General features: G+C 34.3%; 2 protein-coding genes across 2 annotated transcripts; one reads left to right on the forward strand and one right to left on the reverse strand.

Moving 5' to 3' along the window:
* Positions 1–414: 414 nt before the first annotated feature.
* Positions 415–2487, reverse strand: LOC136804031 (uncharacterized). Its single transcript, XM_067060772.1, has one exon. The coding sequence runs from the start codon at positions 2180–2182 to the stop codon at positions 839–841; it is 1344 nt and encodes a 447-aa protein (XP_066916873.1). The 5' UTR covers positions 2183–2487; the 3' UTR covers positions 415–838.
* Positions 2488–2915: 428 nt separating this feature from the next.
* LOC136804032 (structural maintenance of chromosomes protein 3-like) lies at positions 2916–26587 on the forward strand (the record flags this gene model as incomplete). Its single annotated transcript, XM_067060773.1, is given in 19 exon segments — positions 2916–3129; positions 13209–13284; positions 13635–13673; positions 14426–14493; positions 14720–14791; positions 15052–15210; positions 15662–15894; positions 17822–17882; positions 18031–18111; positions 18385–18671; positions 18827–18926; positions 19307–19420; positions 19647–19750; positions 20586–20685; positions 21098–21234; positions 22035–22176; positions 23071–23221; positions 24751–24970; positions 26506–26587. Coding segments are annotated over 19 exon segments (2241 nt in total), but the record flags the coding sequence as incomplete, so codon positions are not given.
* Positions 26588–26738: the final 151 nt, after the last annotated feature.

The following is a 26738-nucleotide window of genomic DNA, read 5'->3' on the forward strand; positions in this document are numbered from 1 at the left end:
ATTTATAAATATTTACTTTCTCATTTTAGAATATACACATAATATAATACCCATATTTAAAATAAAACCTAATAATAATAATATTTAGAAAAAAATTTTAACCTTAAGCTTATCAGACTACTCTCGGGTACCTAATAGCCGGGGGGCCCGCTAATTAATTTTTCGAAAATTTTCCACCCAGGACATTCTTATTCCAACCCCCCCGCTTATTGATTTTTGGGAAAATTTTTTTTGAAAGTTCCCTCTTTTGCCCTAATTCTGCTGTATCAGCCTCCTTTTCGAACATTTTCCACCCAGGACATTTTTATTCCAACCCCCCCGCTTATTAAATTTTGAGATTTTTTCCAACCCCCCTGCTTATTCCAAACCCCCCGGCTATTAGGTACCCGAGAGTATGTCTGTAATAAGATAATATATTAAAATACTTTAATTTTGTTATTATTGGGCAATTTGGTAAAGTACAAATTAACTTAAAAGAAAAACTTTTCACTAATTTGTTATAAAACAACAGACCAATATTTACTAGATTAGTGTAAGTATCAATAAATATTTTAAAATAAAAAAATCTTGCAAAGAACAGAACAACAAGGGTTGGTGGACAAAAAGAATTTTCCAAAGTTTGACGTGAAATATAAAACATGTGATTTTTAAATATCCAGACCAAATTCAGCCAAAATACACCCATATATATTAGCAGCCAAATAGGCAAAATTGAATTAAGTATGAAATAATATTAAAAAATGATCAATATAAAAATAAGTATATTCAAAATTCAATCAAAATCATGTTTAAGAAAATTAAGTGAAAAAAATATAAAAGTTTTCAAAGACTGAAATAATTATTTCTCAAAGATTTTAACCAGGATTGATTTAGGATAAAGATCTTTCTTGTATTTGGCTTTCCAGTGTACAGGAACCATTTGAGGTTCATCAATATCACCATTTGACGGTGAACTTCCATCAATTTCACTATCACTTGGAATTACCTCATAGCTTTCAGGTCTCAAGTAAGCCTCTAATACAGTTTGAGCGTATAGTTGGCCTCCTGTTGTGGTATCAGCAAATTGATATGACCAATTCTCATTTTCCATGTCCTGGGTAGTATAAGCCAAAGATGGTGCAACATGAAACTCATCGATTTCTTCAAAATCTGGAGGGTTAAATATACCTTTTATTAGATCTCTCACATATTTAGGGTTAACTGCAAAATAGACTACTTCCCAGTCTTCCAAATTACGCTTTAGCTTATCCTCTTGCCATTCAAATTGGAAGCGTGTCCATTGTTCTAAATGTTTAATCCCTACATTACTTTGGTCTGAGTGAGAAGTCTGAGCAATACATTCATCACAAAAACATCTTGTCATATTGCTTCTCATATCAATGAAACTGTCCCTTACATTGAATGCAGAAATGAATCTGGAGCATTTCTTAAAATAATCACACATATCAAAAACTGGATTTCTCGGTGATATTACTATGTAATTTGGGTCATCATCCTTCTCTGGATTTGAGCTCTTCTTTTCTTTCTGAGTAGTTCCTCTTTTATAATTATTATTGATTGGAGAACAAGGCATCGGAGCTTCTGCCCGACAAGATTTGTGACAGTTTATACCACAATCTTTGCATTTTTCTCCTTGATTTACTAAGCCCCATAAAAAGTTTCCACAAATATCACACCATTTAGGGTGTTTATAAGAGTATGTTTTGAACTTATGCGATTTGCTTACGCTTGAGGATTTATTACTTTTAACACTACCTCCTCCACCTGAAGATATCTTTAGTTTTTGGTACAAATTTACTACATCTGTAATCAAAGCAAGGATTGATTTAAAACCATTTTTACTAGCATTTGAATCTGTCCTAAACTCTTTTGTCCCTGGATTGTAAACCAATTTGACGTACTGAAAACTCTCATCAAAATTAAATGCAAGGGTATATTCATGCGGCTTTGAAGAAGAGCTGTCACGAACAATATAACGTCCATTCTTTCCCTCCAAAATCTTTTTCTCTTCTTCTTTTGTGATGGTTCCATGATATTCCTCGCCTAAATAATCTGGTTTACCAGGTGGTGTTATCGTACAGGCTACCTTTATGGGAACTGGAGCAGCTGTGTTTTGCAGTCGCTTCAACATCTCATTTTGCCAAGACATCTTTTCTTCAATTGTCATATTTTCAGCAGCCATTTTTGAGGTGGAAGGAGTTTGATATGTCCTTGATTTATTCTTGCCTGATGAATCTACATCATACAATTTCTGCCTCTTTTTGTTATGAACTGAGAACCAACTGAACGGTAGCACTTTGATTTCTGTACTGTCTAGCAAGTTTTCAAGTTTTCACAATATCCACAATATAACAACATCTGAAATGAGTAGGTTTTGTTTATAAATTTCCTCAGTAGAACGATGGTATCACAATGAATTCATTCAAAGCTGAATCCTTTGAGTAATTGAGATAAAAAGATATAACCATTAGCTTTCAGGCTTTTGCTATTAAAAGATTTGATCATCAACATTTTTTTGTCAATCAGTGAAATGTTTACTTTCAAAATGTCAAGTCAATGTGAGCGTGCGCGTGCACATAACTGAAAAAAAACTTTGACGGGGGTAAAAACGTCCATGTAACAGAAGATATGTTTTTCTTTGTCATGGCATAGTTCAAGCAGGAAATCAAAAATTTCATCAAGAAAGCATAATTTCATTATGATGAAACTTAGAATTTTGATATATTTCTTTGAAGAGCAATTAAAGGCAGAAACTGTAAAATAAAAAAAACTTCATCTACCTCCTGGATAATTTGAACTGATAGACTGCTCATTTACTTGTCCTGGTCGAGCGAAGACCGCGCGGACTAGAATTGGCGCTTGTCGGAGCTATTTCACATGGTCAAACGTACCATTCAAAATTTTATTTTATTTTAGACTGAAATCACTAGGTAAAAACGACCACGAAAGCTTCATGATGGAATCTCAAAGTGAGCGGGAAATTTCTGGCTGAGTTGCTGAGAAAAGTTGACGAAAAGACAAGTAGAGCACGATAAACACAATCAATTTAATTTTCATGTTGAAGCTTTACCTTATGTTGAAACATTGAACTAAAGGATCAATACTTCCCATACAATGTATATTAAACAGGTATGATAACATTGTGTGTGTTTTTTTTGCTTCAGTGTCAAAATTTATCGTTAATTTTTAAGCCTATTTTATTTTTAACGTCTTTCTTTTCAGTATTAGTCCACCACAAAGTCGGCAAAAAAACTTTTCCGGGGGTTTGAGGAATAAATAGAACTGTTTTCATTTGTTTTTAATTTTACCATATATTTAAATTTGCGCTGAAAAATACTTAAATAAATAAGTTGGTAATATTCAATATACTATTAGGGAGGTCGGGCCTTACGCATGCGGACGACGTGCATGCGGCAGTAAGGGGCGACATCCATATTCAACCCTGCCACGCGTAACGGGAAAAGACCGATAGTTTTCAAACATACCTACACACCCTCTTAACGGTCTTTGCAAAAAAGACCAAAATCCAACACTTTACCCACCACTGTAAACATGTTTCATTCTTTTTTCTCAACTCTCATAAATTTATTCACAACTTGGCCATCCACTACGCTGAAAACTGAGTGCGATTGGAAATGCGAGTGCGAGTGAAAATCGGGAAAGAAAAACCAAATAGAGACAAGTCTCGATTACTCAAATAGAAGGCTAAAAGAATTGGCGGACGGCATTTTGATTGGCCCTTTCAAAGATAGATTACGTCACTTTGGTAAAAGAAATTTCCTACGCGCGCGGGAAAAAGAAAACAATTTCAGATCAGCTTAGTGGAAAAATAAAGTTAACACGGGAGCACAAAAGCCTATACTTCGAAAACACCGCGACTGTATTCGAAGAAATTGATTGACGGTAGTTTGAATTTGAATGAAAAATGCATTCGTGGAAGTAGGAAACAAAGGCAACTACTAGAAATATTCAGCTTTTGTAAGAATTTATTATTGGCTTTTCTTGGATATTGAGTAGAACATTTTATTTTGGTCATGATTGCCACAGTTAACTCTCACACGTGGGATATACCTACCCACTAACGGTCTTTTCCCGTTACGCGTGGCAGGGTTGAATATGGACGTCGCCCCTAACAAAACATAGATTTTTGAAAAAAATATTCAAGCTTACATACCTCAAGGAAGGAAACCTCTTTTAACATAAGTATTTTTTCCAAAGTGTAGAGAATTTATTCAGCTTTCTTTTGCAGAAAAAATCAGCACATCATGTCTTCATTTTCCTTCAAAATTTGAAAATGAGTACTCGCGGGTGAGTTTTTTCAAACTTCTTGTTCGCAGCACGGCAAAATTTTTTATCCAGGGGTTCTAAAATCCAAAGCGCTAGCCACCTGAAACAGCTATCGACCTGGAATTTTTTGCATCGTTCCCCGCGATAGTTTAGCTTTTGAGACGTACCACGTTCGTTGGTTTGGAGCAACGTATATTTTTCAGGGAGTCAAATTATGTACTTAAAATGCATTTTTTTCATTGAAAAAATCAAATTTTTTTATCGAACATGAATTTTTTAGAAAGAACAATGTTTTTTCTTTCCAAATGTGAAAAAAGTAAGAATCAAGCTGTTTCCGGTGGCAAGCGCTAAGGGAAAGATTATGGTGTAATTACCCCCGTTTCAGCTACATCTACGGAAAATAAAACTCGCACCAAACCTCCCGCGCGGAATTTTTCATAAAACACTTTCGCTTTTGGTGCCGTAATGAAGGTACAAAATGGCTGGCAATGCGTGCACGAAAATGCTTGAAAAATTGAACTTCAAAATAGAATATCTTTGGAACTTTAAAGAATTTGAAGGTAAATGACCCCTCATTTTTCTTCTGATGGTTACAGTATGGCTTTCCATTAAACTTGGTTTGGTATTCTGCAAGTAAGTTTGAAATTTCCTCTGACCACCCTAATACTATTCGTATCTCTCAGAAAATAAACACTTACATAACGACATAGTTTATAAATTGGAATACCCCAGTTTTTGGACCATTCTATAGTGGGTGTAAAATAGGGCGGAAACTAAGTAGCACCCTCAGGACAAGATTGCCGCCTCATCTTTATTCGCCTGCGTGAAAATGCGAGCTAATCATTTTCTTCTTGCACGCTCAAGGGGAAAAGGAAAGTGATCAATATTTTTTGAAGGAAAAATGTCAGAAACAAACCCAAAGACCAATGGATGTATTTTCTTGTTGAGAATCAATCCTGTGAAGATGAAAAAATTTCTGCTATATGTGTTTTTTTCGGAACGCTAAAAAACTCTAATTTCGATCTTCCTTAAGGTAAAGAGGTTGCAAGATTTGGGTTAGCGAGGTAAAAATCGCTAAAAAACTGTTAAAATTGTAATCCTCAAAAATAAGACTGCGGGATATGAGTCATGTGACATCTCTATTGTATTGAAAACCCGCGCAGAATAAAATAGAAATACAGGGGGTCACACTACTGGCTCACGGACAGTGTAGACCTAAAGCTCTAAACCAGCATCTAATAACATGAAAACCAGAATATGATTCTTCAATGGGAATCAAAACTATAAAGTGCACTTACAAGCATCAATTTGTCAGATCTAACAAAATTAATAACCGCACTGTCATCATTGACATTAAAACAAAAGATTTTCTGTCAAGAGTCTTGTAAACATTCCAACAAATATCATCGAAATGATCTATCATAGCTCAGTCTACCATTTTAAGCGCGGTCCAAGGATTGAGCCGAGAATGCTCCGCGAACGCTCCGCGAACTCCTGCGCAGGTGAAAAACTTCAATCTGTCAATCATTTTCTCAAGTGAAGAGTACGCGAAGTGATTCTAGCTTACGATAGTGCCACGAGTCATTAATGGATAGTATTCAATTATCATTATCCCTTTATTTTCATTCCTAGAACTTTTGTAAAAAATAAGGAAAAATAGAAAAGTTGTATATTTTACTCATAGTTCGGAAGGGGGTCACTACCCCCCTAGGTTCTTCCCCCTTTTAAAATTTGATGCTACCCCCCCCCCCAAATTCTAAACAAAAGAAAATAGAACACACTGCATTGCGAAAAAAATAGAATCATTTTGAATCGAATGTTTCAAACATACTAAACAATTAATAAAGAAGACGTTGCATTGTAAATTAAAAATAAAACTTCTAATTTGGGAAAACACAAAAAAAACATACCACTGACATCTTACCCCCCCCCCCTTTCTAGATGAACCCCCCCCTTTCTGAAAACTTCCCCCTTTCTAGAAAAAATTCTCTTACCCCCCCCCTTTCTGAGATTTTCTGAACATCGCTACCCCCCCCCCCCTTTATAAAGGGGGGGGGGTGTGAACTATGTACTGCTCTATTCACATACTGAATTTGAAAGATCTTCTATGTGGCGTTTTTTTGCAAACTTCAAAAAACTGATTTTTGTCCCGCCTTTGCAGGACTTTGGCTTAAGTACTTGAGTGCAGCATAGGGTACAAAGTCCAAACATGCGTTTCCCGTAATTTTTGTGTGAAGAGTTAGGTCTACACTGACGGAACTGAAAGCAAACAATTAAGGCCAAGGCAATATGTTTGGTTTTTCTGAAGAACAAAAGGTATAGGAAGCTTTACTGAAGGAGGGATAAGGCTGGGACTATCTATTTAAAAGAAATGGACAAAGAAAGGCACTTTTTTGGGTTACAATTAAGATTTTACTTAGAAAATTTAATTCTCTTACCCCCGTCCCGGGCTGCTTTGATATGAGCGAGGAAACCATGTTGGCCACCCGGCTACTGAAAATTTCAGATCAAAACAAACAAGGAATTAATCCCTGTAACTCGATGAAAATTGGAAAAAGCTGGTTTTTGACTGTTTCTGATCCTAAAGTGCTATTTTTTGGTAAAAACTATGCAATCTATGTTTAGATTTCTAGAAAGCTTACTTTCGGGTACCTAATAGCCGGGGGGGTTGGAATAAACGGGGGGTTGGAAAAAATCTCAAAACTTTATAAGCGTGGGGGGGGGGGTTTGGAATAAACTATTAGGTACCCGAGAGTACCCATTCATTGTCAATATATTTTTTATTTGAAAGTAAATGCTTCATGGAATAAAAAGATATAGTCAAATCTTGTAGGGTCATTTTTCAAAAATATTTTGCCAAAATTGATTTTCGCATTTCGCCATTTTACCCTACGCAAACGCACGTGGACCCAATTGATTGTTTGGTTTGTGTCCTCTGAGACCGACTCTAAATATTTGAAAAAATTGTTTCTTTTTGAGTCAGAAAAATCAAATCCTTTGAACAACTGACTGCCATGATTCTTTTGTAAGGGGAGCCATCCATCCATATTCATTTGACAACACAAACAAAAGGACATGTTCATAAATGATGAGTAAATATTGGCCTTTTGGAGACATTTGAAATGACTGTTACAATTTTACTCATGATAAAAATGTAACAAAATTTCAGAAGTCCTAGCTGCAGCTATATAACTGAGGTTTCCTAAGATAATCTTGTATCAACCAATGGGGGGGGGGTTCGGTAGTAAAATCTCAGACATAATGACGTTTACTACGGTGGTGGTGTGATGAAAAATCAAAAAAATTTTACTCCCCAGGGTAGTTAAATACTAAAATGGGTGGTATCAATGTGTTAAATGTTGAAAAGATTTTATTACCTGGGTAACCTTTGTAATTCTTTTAATTTTTTGGGTGACTTTTCTGTTGGAAAGTTGTTTGCTACAAACAAAAAATTCTCGAAATTTTTTGTCAATATAAAAAAAGACTTTAATTCTAAGGGCAAAACATTAATTTTTGCACTAAGTGAAAAATGTGTCACAGAAATAATCATTTTTTAGCTTTTTTGTAAAATCAGCCTGAAAAGTAACGAAAAAAAGGTGGTCTCCATGACAAATTGTCCCAAAAACTTTTGCTACCAGGGTAGTAAAATACTTCTTCCAAGAGCCAAGAGTCTGGGTGGTGGTATGTAAAATTCGTAAAAATCCTTTTACTACTCATATTTGTCTTTTACTACTGACCCCCCCCCTGTATCAACAAGAGACTTCATTAAATTGGAGCTATGAAGGTTTGTTTCGAGTGTGATAAATTGCATGGGTTGCGTGCCTTCGTCCATGAAAAAAGTTTGCGGGTCTCGTAAAAAAATTCGTGGGTCGCGTAAAAAAATTTGTGGGTCGCGTAAAAAAATTTGTGGGTCGCGTAAAAAATTTTGTGGGTTGCGTAAAAAAATTCGTGGGTCCAGAAAAAAAATTCGTGGGTCCATGAAAAAAATTCGTGGGTCCACAAAAAAAATTTGTGGGTCTATGAAAAAAATTCGTAAAAAATAAAACTGTAATTTGAGCCCTAAGTTTGTGAAAGGAATGGGAATAAATCTTTTTTTTTCAATTGCATGAAATATTATTGTATTATTTTTATAAAAAGATTAATATTTTGACACCTTATGGCTCGTGTCGTGTATGTCATTTCCGTAAAATTTCTTCTTTTGTTAATTTTTAACTAAAGTAAATTCCTTCAACCTCGTGTTTATCTAAAAATATTTCCTTTACTTTGATAGTTTCTTTATTATATACAGTTTAAAATATATACAAAGTGCACAACATTTTTTTTATGAATAGAAATTTTCTTAAAGTCAAAGAAGTGAACGAAAAAAAATTCACTTACCTAAATATTTTGTGTACAAAATCACGAGAAATCATTTTATCAGTCTTTCTTCTTTTCTTCAAATTCTTTTTTGTTCTTGATCTTGATGTTTAAATTTTACGCGAAAAAAATGCTTAAATGCAATACATAAAATTTTTATTTACTAAAACCCACGAATTTTTGTTCCGGACCCACAAATTTTTTTCATAGACCCACAAATTTTTTTTGTGAACCCACGAATTTTTTTTGTGAACCCACAAAATTTTTTTTTGACCCACAAATTTTTTTCCTGAACCCACGAATTTTTTTTCAGGACCCACGAATTTTTTTCCAACCCACGAAGGCACGCAACCCACGCAACCCACGCAATTTATCACACTCGTTTGTTTCAGGGTCAGTGAAATGATAAAAAGTAACAAGCAAGAAATAAATAAGATGATAAAAATGGCCATAACTCATGAAATATGTATTGTAAAGATGTGAAAATGTTACACATCACAGGTTATACATACATGGACCTTTATTTTGAGTTTCATGCATCATGGCTGCTCATCTGATAAAAAAAGTAACATTTTAAATCCTTGAAATTGATACTTTTAAGAGCCCTTGAACCAAACAAAATCCAAGTAAAATTATTTTTCTTTTGGTTTATTGAACAAAATAGGTTGGAATTGTGCTTTATATATTTTTTAAATTGTAGAAGGCCTAGAAAAAGGGTAATTTTGTTACATCAAATTCAACTCTTTCATAAAATTGGCATCCTTTTTATATACGTTACATTTCTACATGAATGACATTAAAGAGGTTTCAGAGATGAATTTTATTTCTTCAGAAGGAAAGTAACGTATATAAAGCACTGGTTTTCATGTTAATAAGTCAACAGTAATGGGTCATTTATTGGTAATAAAGTAACAAAATTGCAATTGTTTCGCAATTTTTCCCAGTTTCGTTACAAATTTATCATTTTTTTATTGACTTTTAAATAGGTATTGGATGGTTTTAACTAGCCATAGGGTCAATGAATGGAAATAGTGACCCTCCATGTCCTCAAAAGAGTCTCAATTTGATAAATATGTAACAGGAATTCAAGAGTACAAACAAACATGAGTCTAAACTTGTAGTATATACACCCTGTTTGTTACAGATTTACCATTTTTAAAACAGACAAAGAAAACATGACAATACAAAAGACATGATATTGGTCTTAGGGTCAATTTAGATTAAAGAAATAGCCTTCTTGTCACTATTTAAATTTCTTTAATGGTCTTTCAACAACAAGTGCACACCTTGTCCGGTACTAAACAAGTTTGTGGTGTTACATTTTTACCCAAATGCAGCGTTTTTGGAAATTAAAGACATATTTTTAAAGGTCATAGCCTCATTAATGTTTTCCCCAAAGGAGGGCCTTTTTTGGTGAGATTGACATGATTAAAGTAACTTTAGGTACTATTTTTGATATTTGCTAGCAAATAATACTGTTATTATTTTATCTTTTTCTTAGCCGTAGACCCTGTTACACTATGGGCCTTTATTGATTTTTTATTTTCTAATGGACAAAACTAACCATTTAACCAATTGAACAATGCAAACAACATTGAATTTCTTTATTTAATGATAAAAAAGTTACAATTGTTACATTTTTACCAAAAGCAGGCCTTTGAACACATATTTTTTTCTGAAACCACTTCTTAGTTCTGCTAAACAATAATTGACACCCTTTCACAAATTTTGGAATCTCAAAATTGATTTGTTACAAAATTATCCACTTTTTGCAGATTTTTGCCATTTTTCAAATGTTCCCATTTTACTCACCATTTATGAACATGTCCAAAACGTCAAATTGGGGGGGGGGGGTTCAAAAGTTAGGTTTGACGTTATAAGAAATCAAAGGTATACCGTGAAGTCAGGTAACTTGAATCAGTGGAGGCTAACGCGCATAGCCCTCAAATCAATGACCTGTCTGGTCCTTAAAATACAAAGTTTAATCAAAACAAAAATGGTAGAGTAGAGCTGTGAGCCAAGCTGTGTAGTTCATTTGTTTTGAAATTTTGCTGCTTTGATTGGTCAGTCATTTGAGGTACCTTTTTGTGAAAATTGTGAATATTTGTTTTACCACCAACCACACTATACTTTTTAAGCTGTCAAAAATATATTTGTGTATGAATTACATGAAAATTTGCTCGCATAGTCCTAATTGGTTTGCGCTATGATATCATTACATCATATTTTAATTGTTTGCGCGATCAAGCGAACCACATCGCACAAGTGGGCAAAGAAGGTGGTACGCCTAATAAGCAAGGCAGGGACCAATTGGAGCTTTTAATTTCTTTTTAAATAAAGGTCGTTAGTTAAAAGAACACATACACGCACAGGTACAACCAAGTACAGACTTTGCAACCGGAAAACTTTGATAAAAAAATGCCGACAACTTTTGGTATACAATGCTTGATGTTATCTGTTGGGGGTTGGGGGGTTCAGAGGATAAGGTCAATTAGACAGTATGCATTGTCAAATGAATATGGACGGGTGACCTAAAGACCATCCACTTTGTTCCACAAAATAAATCAAAAATAAGGCACAGCTTGCACCTTAGACTTGTGGGCGAGTGGCTAAAATGCAATTGCTTGAAGAATGGAGAACTAAAAAGGTTCCTGTTTTAGCTGTCGCCCGACCTACCGACTGACCAACCCATTTTTTGAAGCTTTTAGGACACAAACCAATCAATCAATTGGGCCTGGCCTTAGCTCTTCCAGAAAACTCTGGAAGTTTACGCTGTGCCAGGATTTCTAAGGCCTTGTTTATACGCTAAAGTAAAAATAATGTTTGAGGTCCGGCAAAATTTCTGGGAAATACTCTATTTGGCGGTGTGCGGATCTAGGTGGGTCTCGTCTCCCCCCGTAGATCTTTTTCTTGGGAAGTTAATCTTCAAATTAGTTTTTAAGGTTGGCTTGGCTCAATTTTTTTCCTCTATGGCTCAAATTTTAGACAATTTCTCATAGTTTTCGAAAATGTTAATTTTATTAAAAAGCGCTGGGTTATTTTTTCATGAATCCCTTTAGAAGTTTTGCGGCGCATTTTTTTGCTTGCAAGTCAAGTAAACGATATAACCTTCTATCAACTTTTAAAAGAGTCAATCATCTTGCATGGGAAAGAGAAAAAATAAACTTAAATTTTGAGGGGTCATTTTTTTCAAATTTGGTCTACTAGATCCAAAGTTGTGATCTAAATGCTAAAACATTACTTTTCAAAAAAGGCGAAAAACAAGGGTATTAAATTTATTGTAAGACAGAGACACGAATGTTGTTTATTCATCAGGAAATGTATATCTACTTTTTCCAAAACACCTTACACGATAAGCCATTCATCTAAAAGCGTTTCGAATCATTTGAGGGTCAAGATTAGCTGCAAGATTTCTAATTGAAGCTTTCAATTGATCAAGGGTCTGGGATTGCAAAATCTTGGGGTTCCTCCCACTTCTGTTGTTTTATGTAACCCTCAAAAAAGAAATCACATACAGTGAGATCAGACGATCTTGGGGGCTTCAATTGTTGACACTACCTTTGGAAACTGGCCACGAAGAGAACAAGAAAAAAACTTTGATAAAAGACTTCTTTATAATGATTTTATACCCTCGTTTTTCACCTTTTGTTGACTTTTTTGAAAAATAATGTTTTAGCATTTAGATCATAACTTTTGATTTAGTAGACTAAATTTGACAAATAATCACTCAAAATTTAAGTCTATCCTTTCTCTTTCCGATGCAAAATGATTGCTTCTTTAACAGTTGATAGAACTCGAGAAAATACACTTCAAGGAGTGGGACTTTTTTCTGGGACACCCGTTAATGTGACTAACTGTTTGGGCAGTTTAGACTAAAACTCCTATATCAAAAGTTAAGATTACAGGAATTGGAGTGTGGACCGATTTTACTTTCCTTTTCAGTGGTTTCATTTTCGATTTCAAGCCAACATCTTAGCAACGTGGTGCTTTCCCATAGTCAGTCACTCTATCGATATTACGCGTGCAGCAGTGTGTGTTATAATATTTTGGTTTCAATTTCAAGCAAAGGTCTTAGCAACAGGACACACATTCATGACAACAGGGCTGGGTAGAAAAATTATAACATTAAAATCTGCTGTCAGCTAATAAGTTAGAATATAAGTTAGAAATATATGTTTTAAGATTTAATATAAATATAAACTAAAATATAAAAATATTAAATCTTCAAACTTGAGTTGATTGGTTGATCGTGATTTGGACTTGTGCATATTAGATATAATGTAAATAAGTTAAAAACATTAGCATTGATGTTATTGAGACGCTTGTTGTAGGGTTAAAGTAAGTAAGTGCAGAACTCAAGATTTAAGAACAAAGGCAAATGAATGAGCATAAGATGAAAAGGAAGTCTAGCTTAAAAAGTATAGGAGAAAAGATTTGTAGTTATTAACAAGTAAAACTAATAAGTAAATAATTTTGATGCATCTGCACAGACAGAGCTTCTGCTTTGTGTAACGCTTCCTTGCCTGAGCTTTGTGAAAATTACATCTTTATTTTTTTTTAAATAGGTCATTATTCAGGGCTTTAGAAGCTACAGGGACCAGACTGTTATTGAGCCATTCAGCCCCAAGCACAATGTTGTTGGTAAGTTTTTACCATTGGGAAATACCTAAGGGAATAACTTAATGCAAGAATAAATTAATGCAGAATAAATTAATGGGAATAGGCTCATTTTAGGGATTTTGCAGAATTAACTAATGCAAAATAGCGTTTAAAATTTCTAACAAAATACAAACAAAACATGTAAAAATCTTAATATCTTTTATTCATCTTTCATTCATGAGGTTTAATAAACAGTGTGACTGGCCTACATTTTTTAAAAGACAAAGCTAGATTTCTTTAATTTGATGGAAAACACAGTCATAATTGCTTGACTGGCTTCTACTTATAGATTTATAGATTGTTTAACATTTTTTATTATTTCTTATTTTTAGTTGGACGAAATGGCTCTGGGAAAAGCAACTTTTTTCTTGGTAAGTAATATTTGCAGTTTTCAATTGTAAACAAAGACTTTATATTAAAGTGATTCAAATTCAGAAATTTGTTCAAAATTTTTTATTCATCACACATCTGATGATCGTCTATAAGGCGTGAAACAAGCTGTAATGTTGTTTTGATTTTTGAAGAAATATACATTTTAAATTAATTCAGCTCTACCTTGGTATAGAGCACTCTGTCATTCACAGATTATTGATGTTATTGTTAGTGATTCAAACTTGAAATTTGGAAAATAATTGAAAATTTCAAATATATTTTTTTATTAACTTTTACTACTATGGCTTTGTGGTGTTGTTTTCATCCGTCTTGACCCCATTCTAATTAGCAGCCCTCAGGTTGATTCCCACTGAAGTATATAGTTCACTTGGCAAGTGAATGTACCCTCGCCTGGTTCAACCCATACCATTTTAGAGGAATCTTGTACCATTTCTCTGATACAAGAATTTGGGTGATATGTCAGACATTGGGCTTTGTGGTGGCACTCATCTCTTTGTTCAAGCTCAAGTATAATCACTATGCATCATTGTATCTTTGTCTAGTGTGCGTTCCTAGTTATAGGATCCATTCCTCGATGGGGAGGTTTCATATCATCATATTTCATATCATGATAATATATCACCGCAAAAATTGCCAGAAACAACCTTTTTCCGGTTACTACATACTAGATAACTGTTTTTGAAATCAAATGGTAGATATCACACTTAATTAACGTTAATTCTTCTGTCAGCTATTCAATTTGTGCTCAGCGATGAATTCAGTCACATGAGACAAGAAGAAAGACAACAGCTACTTCATGTAAGGCCTTCTTGGGTACACTGCTTATGTGTTGCTTTTCTTAGTCATATTTGAATTCTACTTTAAATTCTTCACCTGGGAATGAATGTTAAAGTTCTTGTTATCCTTGTCAACTAATTTCTCTCCCGCAGAACCGCATTTTCATTTACAATTACACTCAAATTAAATTTAGATGATAATTTTTGCATTGTTACATAAATTGTTCTTGTTCTTATTCTTATAACAGGAAGGATCAGGTCCCCGTGTGGTATCTGCTTATGTCGAAATCATCTTTGATAATTCTGATAACAGGATACCTGTAAGTTTGTATATTTTGTTTGGATTTGGTAGTTTCTCTCAAGTAAGTAAGTCTGTCAAACAAGGATCCTTGTTTCATTTCAAGAGCCAAAATAATGCCTTTCTTTTCAACCAGCTGAAAATAATATAAGAATTACTAAACTAGCAAATGATATCATTTAATGAAAGTATTTTTCTTAAATGTTTACAATCTGATACAATACATGTAGTGTCTATTTTTCATTAAAGTATTGATTTGTATGTACTTTCTTTCCCTACTAGATTGAAAAAGATGAGATCACACTCAGAAGAGTCATCGGTTCGAAGAAAGATCAGTATTTCATTGATAAAAAGAATGTGACAAGAACTGATGTTATGAATTTATTGGAGAGTGCTGGCTTCTCAAGAAGTAATCCTTACTATATTGTCAAACAAGGAAAGGTGAGGATTCTGAATTTAGATTGAAATTATTTGTCAGTATACCTTCTTGGCTTGAAGAAGCAATTAGTCTAACACTAATTCCTCCTTGCCTGGCCAGAAAATCAATCTTTTCAACTCATTTTTCGTCAAATCGTCATTTCAAGCGTTGATAAATCAGAACAATTTTGTATTATATTTACTAGTCATGTTTAAGAAAATTGTCATCAATTTTTCATCAGTTGACATCCTTGACATCCTCTAATGCACTTTGCTGCTCGACCTTATTCTTTAATAACATTTGAATAGCTTTAAGAATTTTCTTATTTGTACAATGATGTACTAACTTAAAATGTTTGGCACTTGAAATGCTGAGTTTAACGATTGGGAATAAATGTCTTACATTTTTGATGGATCAAATAAATGTTTTCCATTGCTTTTGCAAGATCAACATACAGCTTCATTTTTTTCATAGATCAACCAACTGGCTACTGCTAAAGATAATGATCGATTGAAACTTTTACGAGAGGTTGCAGGAACCAGAGTGTATGACGAGCGCAAGGCTGAAAGTCAAAACATTCTTAAAGACACTGAAAACAAAAGAGAAAAGATCGAAGACCTTTTAAAATACATTGAAGAAAGGCTTGGAACACTAGAGACTGAAAAAGAAGAACTTAAACAGTACCAAAAATGGGACAAAGAAAGAAGGTAGTGTAATCCAGGGGGGGTCTTGCAGTTACTCCTTGACACTATGTGGAGTAACTGCAATTTTGGACATTATCTACAGACACCACCACCCTTGCAGTTATTCCATAGTGTACTAACTGATTTTACCCTCAAAATTGGTGTATACCACCCCCAAAAATGCCAAATTTGGCAATTTTTTTCACTGAATTCCTCATTTTTGATACCATTTTACTGGGTACGTCTTATTAACGAACGTTCAAGAGTTAAATATCTCAATCATTTTCCAAGTTTGTTAAAATATCTTTCATGCCCTGATTGAAGAAAAAATTTTGTGATTTTTTTTTTACTTTTGAAAAAAATGTTTTGAATTTTTAAAAACCTAAAATTTTAAGTGAAAAATTGAAAATATGCTCACTTAGTACACCATATCCTACCAAAATCGACAATTTTGGGCTTAGGCACCACCTATGTTGCAGTTAGTCCACTGGTGGAGTAACTGTTTTCCCAAATTTTGGTTAATATACCACCACGGTAGTAATTGTCATAGTGTTTATATAATAACTGCATGACCCCCCCCTGTGTAATCTACTAAATATTCCATTATGGTCATGAACTCAAATCTGAATTCACTATGTATAAAGTTATGTTAAACCAGTCAAAGCTGTCTGTATTATTTGAAACTTGACTAGAGCTGGTTATGCCTTTTTTGGAACTACCCCGGTGGAGGTCCTATAAATTAACCTGTGTTAGTCCGTTCGTTCGTTCGTTCGTTCGTTCGTCTGTTACCAACTTTTCTCAGGATTGAATCATAGGAATCTTTTGATTTTTGGTACAAAGGTGCAAAATGGTAGTGGCCAAAATGTGACGGAGCCCGATTTTTGAGAAAAAAAATTTTTTGGGCCAATTTGGGCCTAAAAACGGCTAAAAAACGGGTTTTTTAGACTTTGTGAAAAATTGGGTCATTAATTTTTTCTGATTTTTTGTATGAAAGTAGGGTACCATCATAGGTAAAAGATGGCTCAAGCAGATTTTTGCAAAAAAATTCTGTTGGCTCAAAAAACGCATGTTTATCTATAAGAATCACTATTAATAAGCATACATCAATGTTCTTAGTCAAATTACTCAATTTTTTTATGAGATAGATGTTTTTTTGCTCATGAGGGCTTACTTTTAGAGATTATGTGTGTTTAGACATGAAATTTTGGTTGCTTAGCGTGTTTTTATAGAAAAACTGGCCAAAATCGATATTTTTTTACAAGCACATCAATTACTTAGGTATTAGCTTTTCTCGAGATTGGCTCTTTCATTCTTTATGATTTTTTGCACAAAGATGCATAACTTAAACCCTTAAATGTGACAAAAAACAGCTAAAAAAAAGGGTTTTTTGGACTTTGTGAAACATTTGATCATTATTTTTTTCTGATTTTTTACATGAAAGTAGGTAAAAGATGGCTCAAGCAGTTTTTGTAAAAAAAGAATTTTTCAGCTAAAAAAACGCATCTTTATTTATAAGAATCACTATTAATAAAAGCATACATCAATGTTCTTAGCCAAATTACTCAATTTTTTAATGAAAAAGATGTTTTTTTTTGCTCACGAAGATTATTTCAAGAGCATGAAATTTTGGTTTCTAAACCTTTTTTTATAAGAAACAAACGACTAATTTTAATAGATCGTCACTATTTGTGTTCTGAATGATTGTTTAACGGTCATGCTCACATAGATATCAATTATATTTGTTAAATGCATAACCAGGTAGGTCCATAAAAGTATCACTTGTTCTCTTCCAAACATAGCCAAACCGCTTGTATCACTTGAAAATAGACTTGAGCAGAATAATATGCTATGCTGAAATCATATTGATTCCATTTTTATTTCAAGACAACTCTTTTTCAAGAAACATTGTCGTGGCAGCTGCTGATAATTTGTTTTTTTTTATTTTTCATAGGTCACTCGAATACACCATTCATGACAAAGAACTTCGAGAGACAAGAGAAAAGCTTGAGTTGGTAATGAATTTTTGTTTTAAAGTTTTGATTTAAATCATGAGACTATTCGGCTGTTGTATTTAATACCTGGACGAACATTTTTTTAAGCATAACAAAAATTATTCTTATTTTTACACAGAATCAGAATTGAACTTTGTTATTTTCTTAGCTTGATTCGTCTCGTCAAAATGAAAATGAAAGAACAACAGAATTGCAGCAAGAAGTTCAAGAAGCAACTGCCAAAATCGAGGTAGTTTTTTTTATCATGTACTTGACAAGGCTTATCTCAATATCTCTAGTGTACAGTGTTTTGGATCTATAAAGCTAAAGGACAATGCCCCTACACAACGAACTCAATCCTAAAAAGTATAAACTTGGTCAAAGGTTTATTTTGAAAAGAGGCTGCCTTGATATATATGTTATATTGTGTATCGAATTTTGTACAAAATGATCAATGTTCACTTCGATGAGAAAGTATTTCCTTGGCAAAATTAAGATTCATACTGCAATTCTGTTTTCTCAGGAAACAAATCATCAAATCAAGGAGGCTGTGGACAAATGTAGTATCTGTAAGTTGGAGAAACAGCAACTAGATGAAGAACGTCAAGAGTTCATACAACAGAAAACCAAACTTGAGTTGGAAATCAAAGACTTGCAAGAGGCTATCAAAGAGGATAATAATGCCAAAGAAACTGATAAGAAACAAATGTCCAAACTTGAAGAAAAGATCAAGACTAAAGAGGAAGCACTCTCCAAGATCACACCTGATTATAATGAAAAAAAGTCAAGCGAAGGGGACATTTCTGCAAGGTTTGTCTTTTTTCCATTATTTTTTTTTTCCTTGCCGTCATAAAAACAAAACAATTTTGATCGGGAAAACATTCAAATCCTTTAGCTCGAGTATAGTTATTATCATTTGAAACCTGAAATCATATTGATCCAGATTGATCCAAATACATTTTCAGGCTGAAAGCTTGTGAACAAAGAAGAACCGATTTGTATTCAAAACAAGGTCGTCAAAGTCAATTCAAAAATAAAGACGAGCGCGACTCCTGGATAAAGAAGGTATAACAAGATTTGTAGGGGGAATTCCTGGATTACATAGGAATTGTTCAAGCCTTTAGGAGACTCACAACCTTGTGGCAAAAATATGTACTACATTTTCATTTGCTTAAAGAATTTGATACATGCCAACAATAATGACATTGTGAATGGCATTAGTTTTCTCTTCGCCCTAGGATTTTACACCATTCCATTCCATGCAAGTTCATGATATAAATGTGGAACTGTTTCTCAAATTAATCGATTTTCGAACTACGAATGTGGTTGGGTGTTATTGAAATAGTGGGATAGATTGAAAGGCGGATGAAATGAAAACGATTTGGATCTCTCTTCATACACTACTCTAGGACAAAACTCATCTTCATATCACATCTTTTCTTCAGGAACTGTCATCCATCAAAGCCAACATAGCACAAAAGGAGAAGCAGATCAGACGATATAAAGACGAAGTTTCAGAGACTAAACAACGATGTGTTCAAATAGATGCTGAAATTGCTGTAAGACACTTTTGTTGTTTTTTTCAGATTCGAAAACCAGTGATGGTGTGTTTTTATTACTACATACTGATTTTTGAATATCACAAACAGAACGCATAGAATAGTTTTCTTGGGTGAATTCAAAGGCAAAGACAACAAGATCTGATCTGTTTAGTTCTCGACAAAGTAAATTGACTTGACAAAGCCATCGATTTCCTTTGTAATATATTTCTTTTCTTTTCTTTAGGAGCGGAATGAGAACTTAGAAGGACGCAAAGGTCAAATGGAAAAGACACACAAAGACTCATCAGAATTGAAACGGAAACGTGACGAACTTCTACAAGCCAGAAAGTAAGTGCAAAAAGCTCACGTCTCACTTTAAAGGACATCATTTGACGTATTCTCAACTTCAGTTGAGTTAGAATCTGACAATGTCTGTGTGTCTATGTGTATGTCCCAAAACTTTGGGGCAGCCTGGAGACGTCAGAAATTGTTCGATTTGGCTGAAATTTGGCACACTTGTTTCTTGGGTGAATATCTGCGGGTGTTTTTTCATTTTTCTAAAATTTTGATTTTTGGGGCCTGGGGACGAGTTTTTCGCCAAAACGAGGTCAAAACCTTGGAGCTGGATTTGGTTGAAATTTGGCACACTTGTTCATTGGGTGAATATCTGGGGGTCTACAATTGGGCCTATTAATAATTTGAAGCCACTGAAGTTGAGCCCAGTGCGTTGCGCACGTTCGACTATCTTCTACTATTTGCTTACAAGGAATTTTCAAACAAAATAAAAATCAACTTTCTCCCCCTCGTACGCAGCGCGAGCGCAAATTTTGCGAAATTCTTTTATTTATTTTGCTTTGTCAGCATAAGAGGGGTTTTAATCTGAGGTTTAAGAATTTTAAGTTAGGAAAAAGCACTGAAAAGCAGGTCATTAAGAAAATTAATTTTCTCGCTTCATTGTCATATTCAATTCCCTTATTTCTATTATTTGTTTCCAGTCCCCGTCAAGGAGAAAGTCTGCTAAAATAAATCTGTAATTCGAACAGATGAGATTCCCCGTTCGATTTCGAATTAGCGAGAGTCAAATGTACATCGTATATTTTTGGACATAATTATTGAGGCTAGATCTTAATTTCATTTTGGGTAATAAAGTGTTTTGAAATACATTTTTTGTCTTTCCTTTCAGAGAGTTGTGGCGACAAGAGAACAAACTAGAGGTCGAAATGACCACAACACGCGGTGATTTGAACAAAGCAGAACGCGACCTTCGTCAGAGTATGAGCAAGGTGGGTGATGATCCAGTAAAGCGTGGTTTACACGTGCCTATTGTGCCGACCGTCTCCAAAATTCAAGCTAAATAAATTTGTATAATAAACAGTTATACAAGCAGATACAAGGTTTTGAAAATCTAAGAAATCTTTGTGTCTAGTGAGATTTTCTTTAGCCTGATTATGTAGTCTGATGTCTGTTGAAATCAAGTATTGAAATAAAATCAACGCTACCAAATTTGTATGAAATTTTCACGGTTCAAACATACCCGTCCAATAACCGTAGAGATGTACACTGAGGTATGAATAATCCGGTCCAATGTACCAAGAATACTCCGGGGCAACTAAAACTCCATTGATTCTGCTGGATTCTAAATGGTTTGATTTTGAACTTCATCTCCATTGAGTGTTTTCTACTATTTCTCCATAGCCTGTAGCAGATGGTATCGATAGTGTCAAGCAAGTGGTCCAGCAGAAGAACATTCAAGGTGTATACGGCCCGCTGATCGAGAATTTCACTTGCAATGAGAAGTTCTTTACTGCTATTGATGTCACGGGTGGAAACAAGTATGCCTACCTTTATCAATAAAATTTCTTCAATCTTTTCAAGATGGGTTAGCTACTTAGCGGGGGGTGAATATCTTAAACTGTTACACAATTTTTCATAAGCAAATCCATTTTTCGGGTCAGGCATTTTAGCATTCTAGCACTTTTTTTGAAAATTTGTTTTGATCACCCCTGATATTATAACATATTATGCTTATTGGGTCAAGGGCGTTTGCAATACTTAGATTTTCTAAAAAGCTTTTACTCAACGAGATTTGAAAAAAAAATAGCTAATTTCAGGGATCGAGCCTTAGCAACTTGGCTGCTTATAAAGAAATTGTGTAAAGGACTAACCCTTCCTAAAGACCCTTTAAGTTACCATAAATGTCATGGCTATTAAAACACTTCGAGCGAAAGTAATCGATTCCATTTGACTTGACTTGACTTGACTTGACTTGATTAGTTTTCCTCCTTCTTGGATACGTTTTGATAAAAGAGATTTTAAAGAATAACAAAGAGTAATAAAGAAACACCATGTTGGAGCGCGCGGGTAAATATGGCCTAAAATTGAGAGTTGAAATGTAGATAAGGCTTTAAAAATACATTATTTTAAAGTCATCTTTTGAAAGATCATACAATAAATATTTCCCAAACGAATGACAAACAGACAAAAAGACTTAAAGCGAAAAGGTGTATAGATTTGAAGAAACGGTGTTTATATTAAATCAAAGAACCTTCTCAGCTTTTTTTCTATTAATGACTAGTTAAAAAAGCTAGATGGGTTTGCACTCTCTTAATTACTGACTTTTGTCTATTTTCAGATTATTCAATATCATAGTGGACAGTGATAAGACAGGCTCTACCATCTTGTCTCATGTCAACAAAATGGGGTTGCGTGGAGAAATCACATTCATGCCTTTGAACAGGCTCAAGTTCAGCGATGTTCGATATCCAAACTCTTCTGTAAGTCGAATATCATTTCCCGAGGCTTCTGCTCATCCTTCAACGGAAAAGTTTCTTATAGAAAGTGTAGTCAACTCTCTCTCTAATTCGAATTTTTCCGTGACTCGAACTAAAACTGGAAATTAGTTTAAAATGCAACCTATAATACGAAGAAAAGGCTTAGTCCCTTGAACATCGAATTAGAGAGAGACAATTGTATACAAATAGAGGTCAGCAAATCTGGCTATAATTTCCGCTTGTGTTCTTCCTTCCTTATTAACACATTGAAATTGTTATCAACACTATAGCACGATAAAAACTGTGGTTCTGGCTGAGTATCTCATGGAATAGGCAGGTCCTTTACTTTCAATGTGTCATCTGCACTTTTACTATGTTATCTGCGCAATTAATCCTTCTTCTTTCTTTAGAATTCCTCCTTCTTTCTTTTGTCGTATTTTATCGAACCAAACTTGGCCAAAATATTGTAATCCTTCAAAGATATAAAATCGCAGTGCAATAATATACTTGGTTCTCTAAAATGAATTCTTGACATGGCATCTGCTTTTAGCCAACACGTTTACCGGGGGCCTAGTGTTAGTACAATTTCTAATTTCTAATTTCTAGAAATGGGTTACTTTTTTTACAAGTACAACTTGTAACTAAAATATCTCTACGAAAATAGTTAGGCGAAAACATTTTGACAACAGAAGGAATTCACATGCCAAATATCTCTCATCACCGGATATCCCTTTAAGTGTAGATTTTTACAGTCGTCTGAAGGTTATTGTAAGGGTATTGACGCGAGAGATATAATACTGTAAGGGTTTGAAAATGTTGAGAAAAAACGAATACTATATCATTTCTAGAATGAGAGCCCTCCCCAGAAACGTTGTCATATTCCCGTCTTCCTTTTAGGACGTTCTTCCCATGCTTCACAAAGTGGAATACAACGACATCTTCAAACCGGCCATGCAATTGGCTTTCGGTAAAACGTTGATTTGTCGGAACCAGGATGTTTGCTCGCAGTTCTCCAAGAGTCATGATATCGATACCATCACTTTGGAAGGTCAGTTATCAGTGTTAAAAGATCTTCCGCCTCAGTCGGATTTCTGTCTCAGCAAAGTAAAGAGACTTTTCCGTCTCAAAATTCTTCATTGCATAAGTCACGAAAATGTCAAGAAATTTGTGTAAAATCTTGTTTTGACCACTGAGTTATTTTTTAGTTCAAAAGTTCCTGCATGATCATCGATGATAATCTTAATATATATTTGCAAAATGCTCGAGTGAATTTCTGTATATATGTGAGGGAATAAGAATTTCTGTCCAATGATATTCACTCAAGACTGCCATGGATGGCAGAGATATATAGACGCATCGTTGTTTTGTCCCACCGGTCTCATTAAATTGACTACCAATTTTCTTTTTTTCTTAGCCAGAATTATGTCATTTTATTTGTCACTTGAAATTGCCTTTGTAGACATTTTGTTGACGACCGCTAAAACACGTGGATACTTTTTATTTGTACTCAATTTCGAAAGTCAGGATATCCTAACAAAAAATTTCTTTAAAAAAATACAATCTTATTTCAGACCCCATTACTTGAACAGTTCGAGAATTGAACTCCTCAAGCTTACTCGAACTTACTCGAACTTACCCGAACAAGTAAAGTTAGAGTAATTCCCTTACTCGAAAATTTTCAAAAATTTGTGAGGAGTTTGAGAAGCTCGATTAGTTCGTGAAGTCGATTGAAGAAAAGCTTGAGAAGTTCGATTCTGTGGATTATACAAGCCTTACCGGGAAAATTTCCTTCTATTTAGGAGCAAAAAGAAATTAAATTTTCCCATTTTATGAGATGGTTGAACTAGAATTGAACTAGAACTTATTTGAACTTATGACTTTGAAAATTGTGAGGAGTTGAAGTAATTTGTTTACTCGAACTTTACTTTACTTTACCAAAGAGAATATTTTAAGCTTAAAAAAAACACAGAAACAGTAAAAGCAACAAAGGCTAAGACAAAAGATGCTAATCAAAAATTAACCCCTGTTTTGTGACATTTTTGATGTCATCCACTATTTTGCTCATAGAATGAGGCCATCATGTGGCTTACATGTCAAAATACATCCATGGTTAAGCTGAATAATTTATCTACCTGTTGCAAAAAGAACGAAATTTTGTGGCTTACTCAACTTAAATATATTAAAGCATGAAGTGTGAGTAAAATATGTGGCTGACAAAAAAGCCACAAAAAAGTACATTTAACAACGCAAAAGTATGTACATTTAACACTTTTTGGAAAATTCAGCCTTTCTTCTTTCAAGTCTAGAAGGTCCCATTCAGAGATCACTTTTCAATATTGTGTGGCTTACACTTTAAAAAAAACTAGAATTTTTTATCTGCAGCCACAATTTTGACTCAAATAACAAAATTTTTTTTTTAAATCATATCTCCACGTTGAGGTCTATTACCCTGTGAAATCTCTATGGCTGACTCAAAAAATATGAAGAGTTATTCCAAAAAGTTGATTTTGAGCATTTTTTACAATGTCACACTATTTTTGATTAGCATCAAAACTCGTTTTTGTCAAAATCTTTCAGGGGACAAATTTAGCAGACGTGGTACACTGGAAGGTGGGTTTTCAAGTCCAAACGCTTCGCGGTTATTGTTTCAAAAGAGGATTTGGGAGTACCAGAAGAAGCTTGAGGAGCAAGAATCTGAACTAGGAGATGTCAAGACGCGTCTCCAACAACTCGATGGTGAGATCACACAGGTGTTAAGTGAACTGCAAAAACTGGAGACAACACAGATCCAATTAAGGTTTGTACTACTATTTATAATATAGTAACAGAATATTTCGGTATTTTTTACAACTTTTGAGTCGTTTTTCTCGACACTCGACGAAACGATATGCCATAATCAATCTCAACAGCGGGACCAGCATTCATTTTGGATTTTATAAAACCTTTCTCATCATATTCAAATTGGTGTTCGGTTATTATTATATTAGTATTGAAAATGAAGAGTTTATTCACAAGATGGCATATTTAATATACTGAAAATCAATGAGTAGACGGGAAAACTATTTAATCGTCCGTGCAGATGAAATTTGAAAAATAATTTCCGGTGATTTTTTGTTTAGCCTTGGGTGTGTACTTTGAGTGGACCCCAGCTAATACCGGGTGACCCACGAAAAAGTTCGGACAGTTTTCGGCGTCTCGAGGCCGAACAAATGTCTCAAAGTGCTTGAAAATTTAATATTTAGAAAGTAGATATTCTAACTTTGAGCTTGAGCTATTACTTTTTAAATTTGACCCACAAGTTCTCTACTTATGAGCTTTTAAAGTCAAAATTCACTTTTCGGAAAGAGCGAAATTACGTCAAAAAAGAGGTATCAAATTGTTTTATTATCAATTAATCAAGCAAGGTCGTTAAATCGTTAGAAAAGAGCATGTTAGATATTTTTATTCAATTTTAAAACTTTTTTTAGATTCTTTACTTTCACAAAATTTATTAACAAGTTATTCGTTCAGAAAAGAACAACCACCATACACTTTCTAGCATATTCCAGGCAAACCCACACTCTCTGTTCTTTCATAAGACGCGACATCTACATAAAGAAGGGAAATTTTGCCTATTTGCTAAATATTTTTGATAAAAATATTTACAATAAATTTATATAAATCTACTTCGTTGTTAATTTATTATTTTACGAACTTTAATTACCTACAACGCTAATTAACGAGGTCGTAAAACATCAGCACACTCGAAAACACAATGTTAAAGATAAAGAAAACAATTATAATCTGATACCTCATTTTTGACGTGTTTTTGCACTTTCCGATAATTGAATTTTGTCTTTAAAAGCTCATAAATGAAGAACCACTGAACCAAATTTAAAAAGTAATAGCTCAAAGTTTAAGTTAGAGCATCCTCTATCTTTAAAAAAAAGATTGAGTTTATATTACTTTTATTTCAGACCCTAGCCAACGAAAACCGTCCGAACTTTTTCGTGGGTCACCGGTATTTTTTGAGAATGTTCGACACCAGATTAGTATTTCGAGCCCTGAGCACTACGACCTCTAATCGACTCGCACCAACATTATCACACGAGGTTTAAGTTCATTAAAGCCGGTCTACACTTGGGCGCGCTGTGATCGCACTTTTTGTCCTTTACTTGGAAAAAGAATTACGTCATAAAAATGTAGCACGTGCTCGAAGCGCCAATGGATTGGCTTCATTTTTTTTACCAATAGCGTGGAAGCTTTGCTCGAAAAAGTGCGATTGAAGCGCGCGCAATTGGAGACCGGCCTTTATACTTCGTCGTCAGTAACATAATTTTCTTTTCTCTCTAGAAACACATATGATCAACAAAGACAAGACGTACGAAATTTGCAGAAATCTCGACAAGCAGCTGAAGGCGGCCTGGCTCCTAAGGTAAGACCTGATAGCAAAGTTTGCTCAATGTTAGTAGTTAATATTGTTGGTTTTGTCGAATTGATAAGACATTCGTTTGTCATTATGTAGTTGCGTCCTATGAAGTTTCGTAAAATATTATTCAAATTTAATGATGAGTATGTTCTCCTAT

This window comes from Clytia hemisphaerica, unplaced genomic scaffold (genome assembly GCF_902728285.1).
Source record: "Clytia hemisphaerica strain Z4C2 unplaced genomic scaffold, Clytia hemisphaerica genome assembly, whole genome shotgun sequence".
Taxonomy (NCBI): Eukaryota; Metazoa; Cnidaria; class Hydrozoa; order Leptothecata; family Clytiidae; genus Clytia; species Clytia hemisphaerica.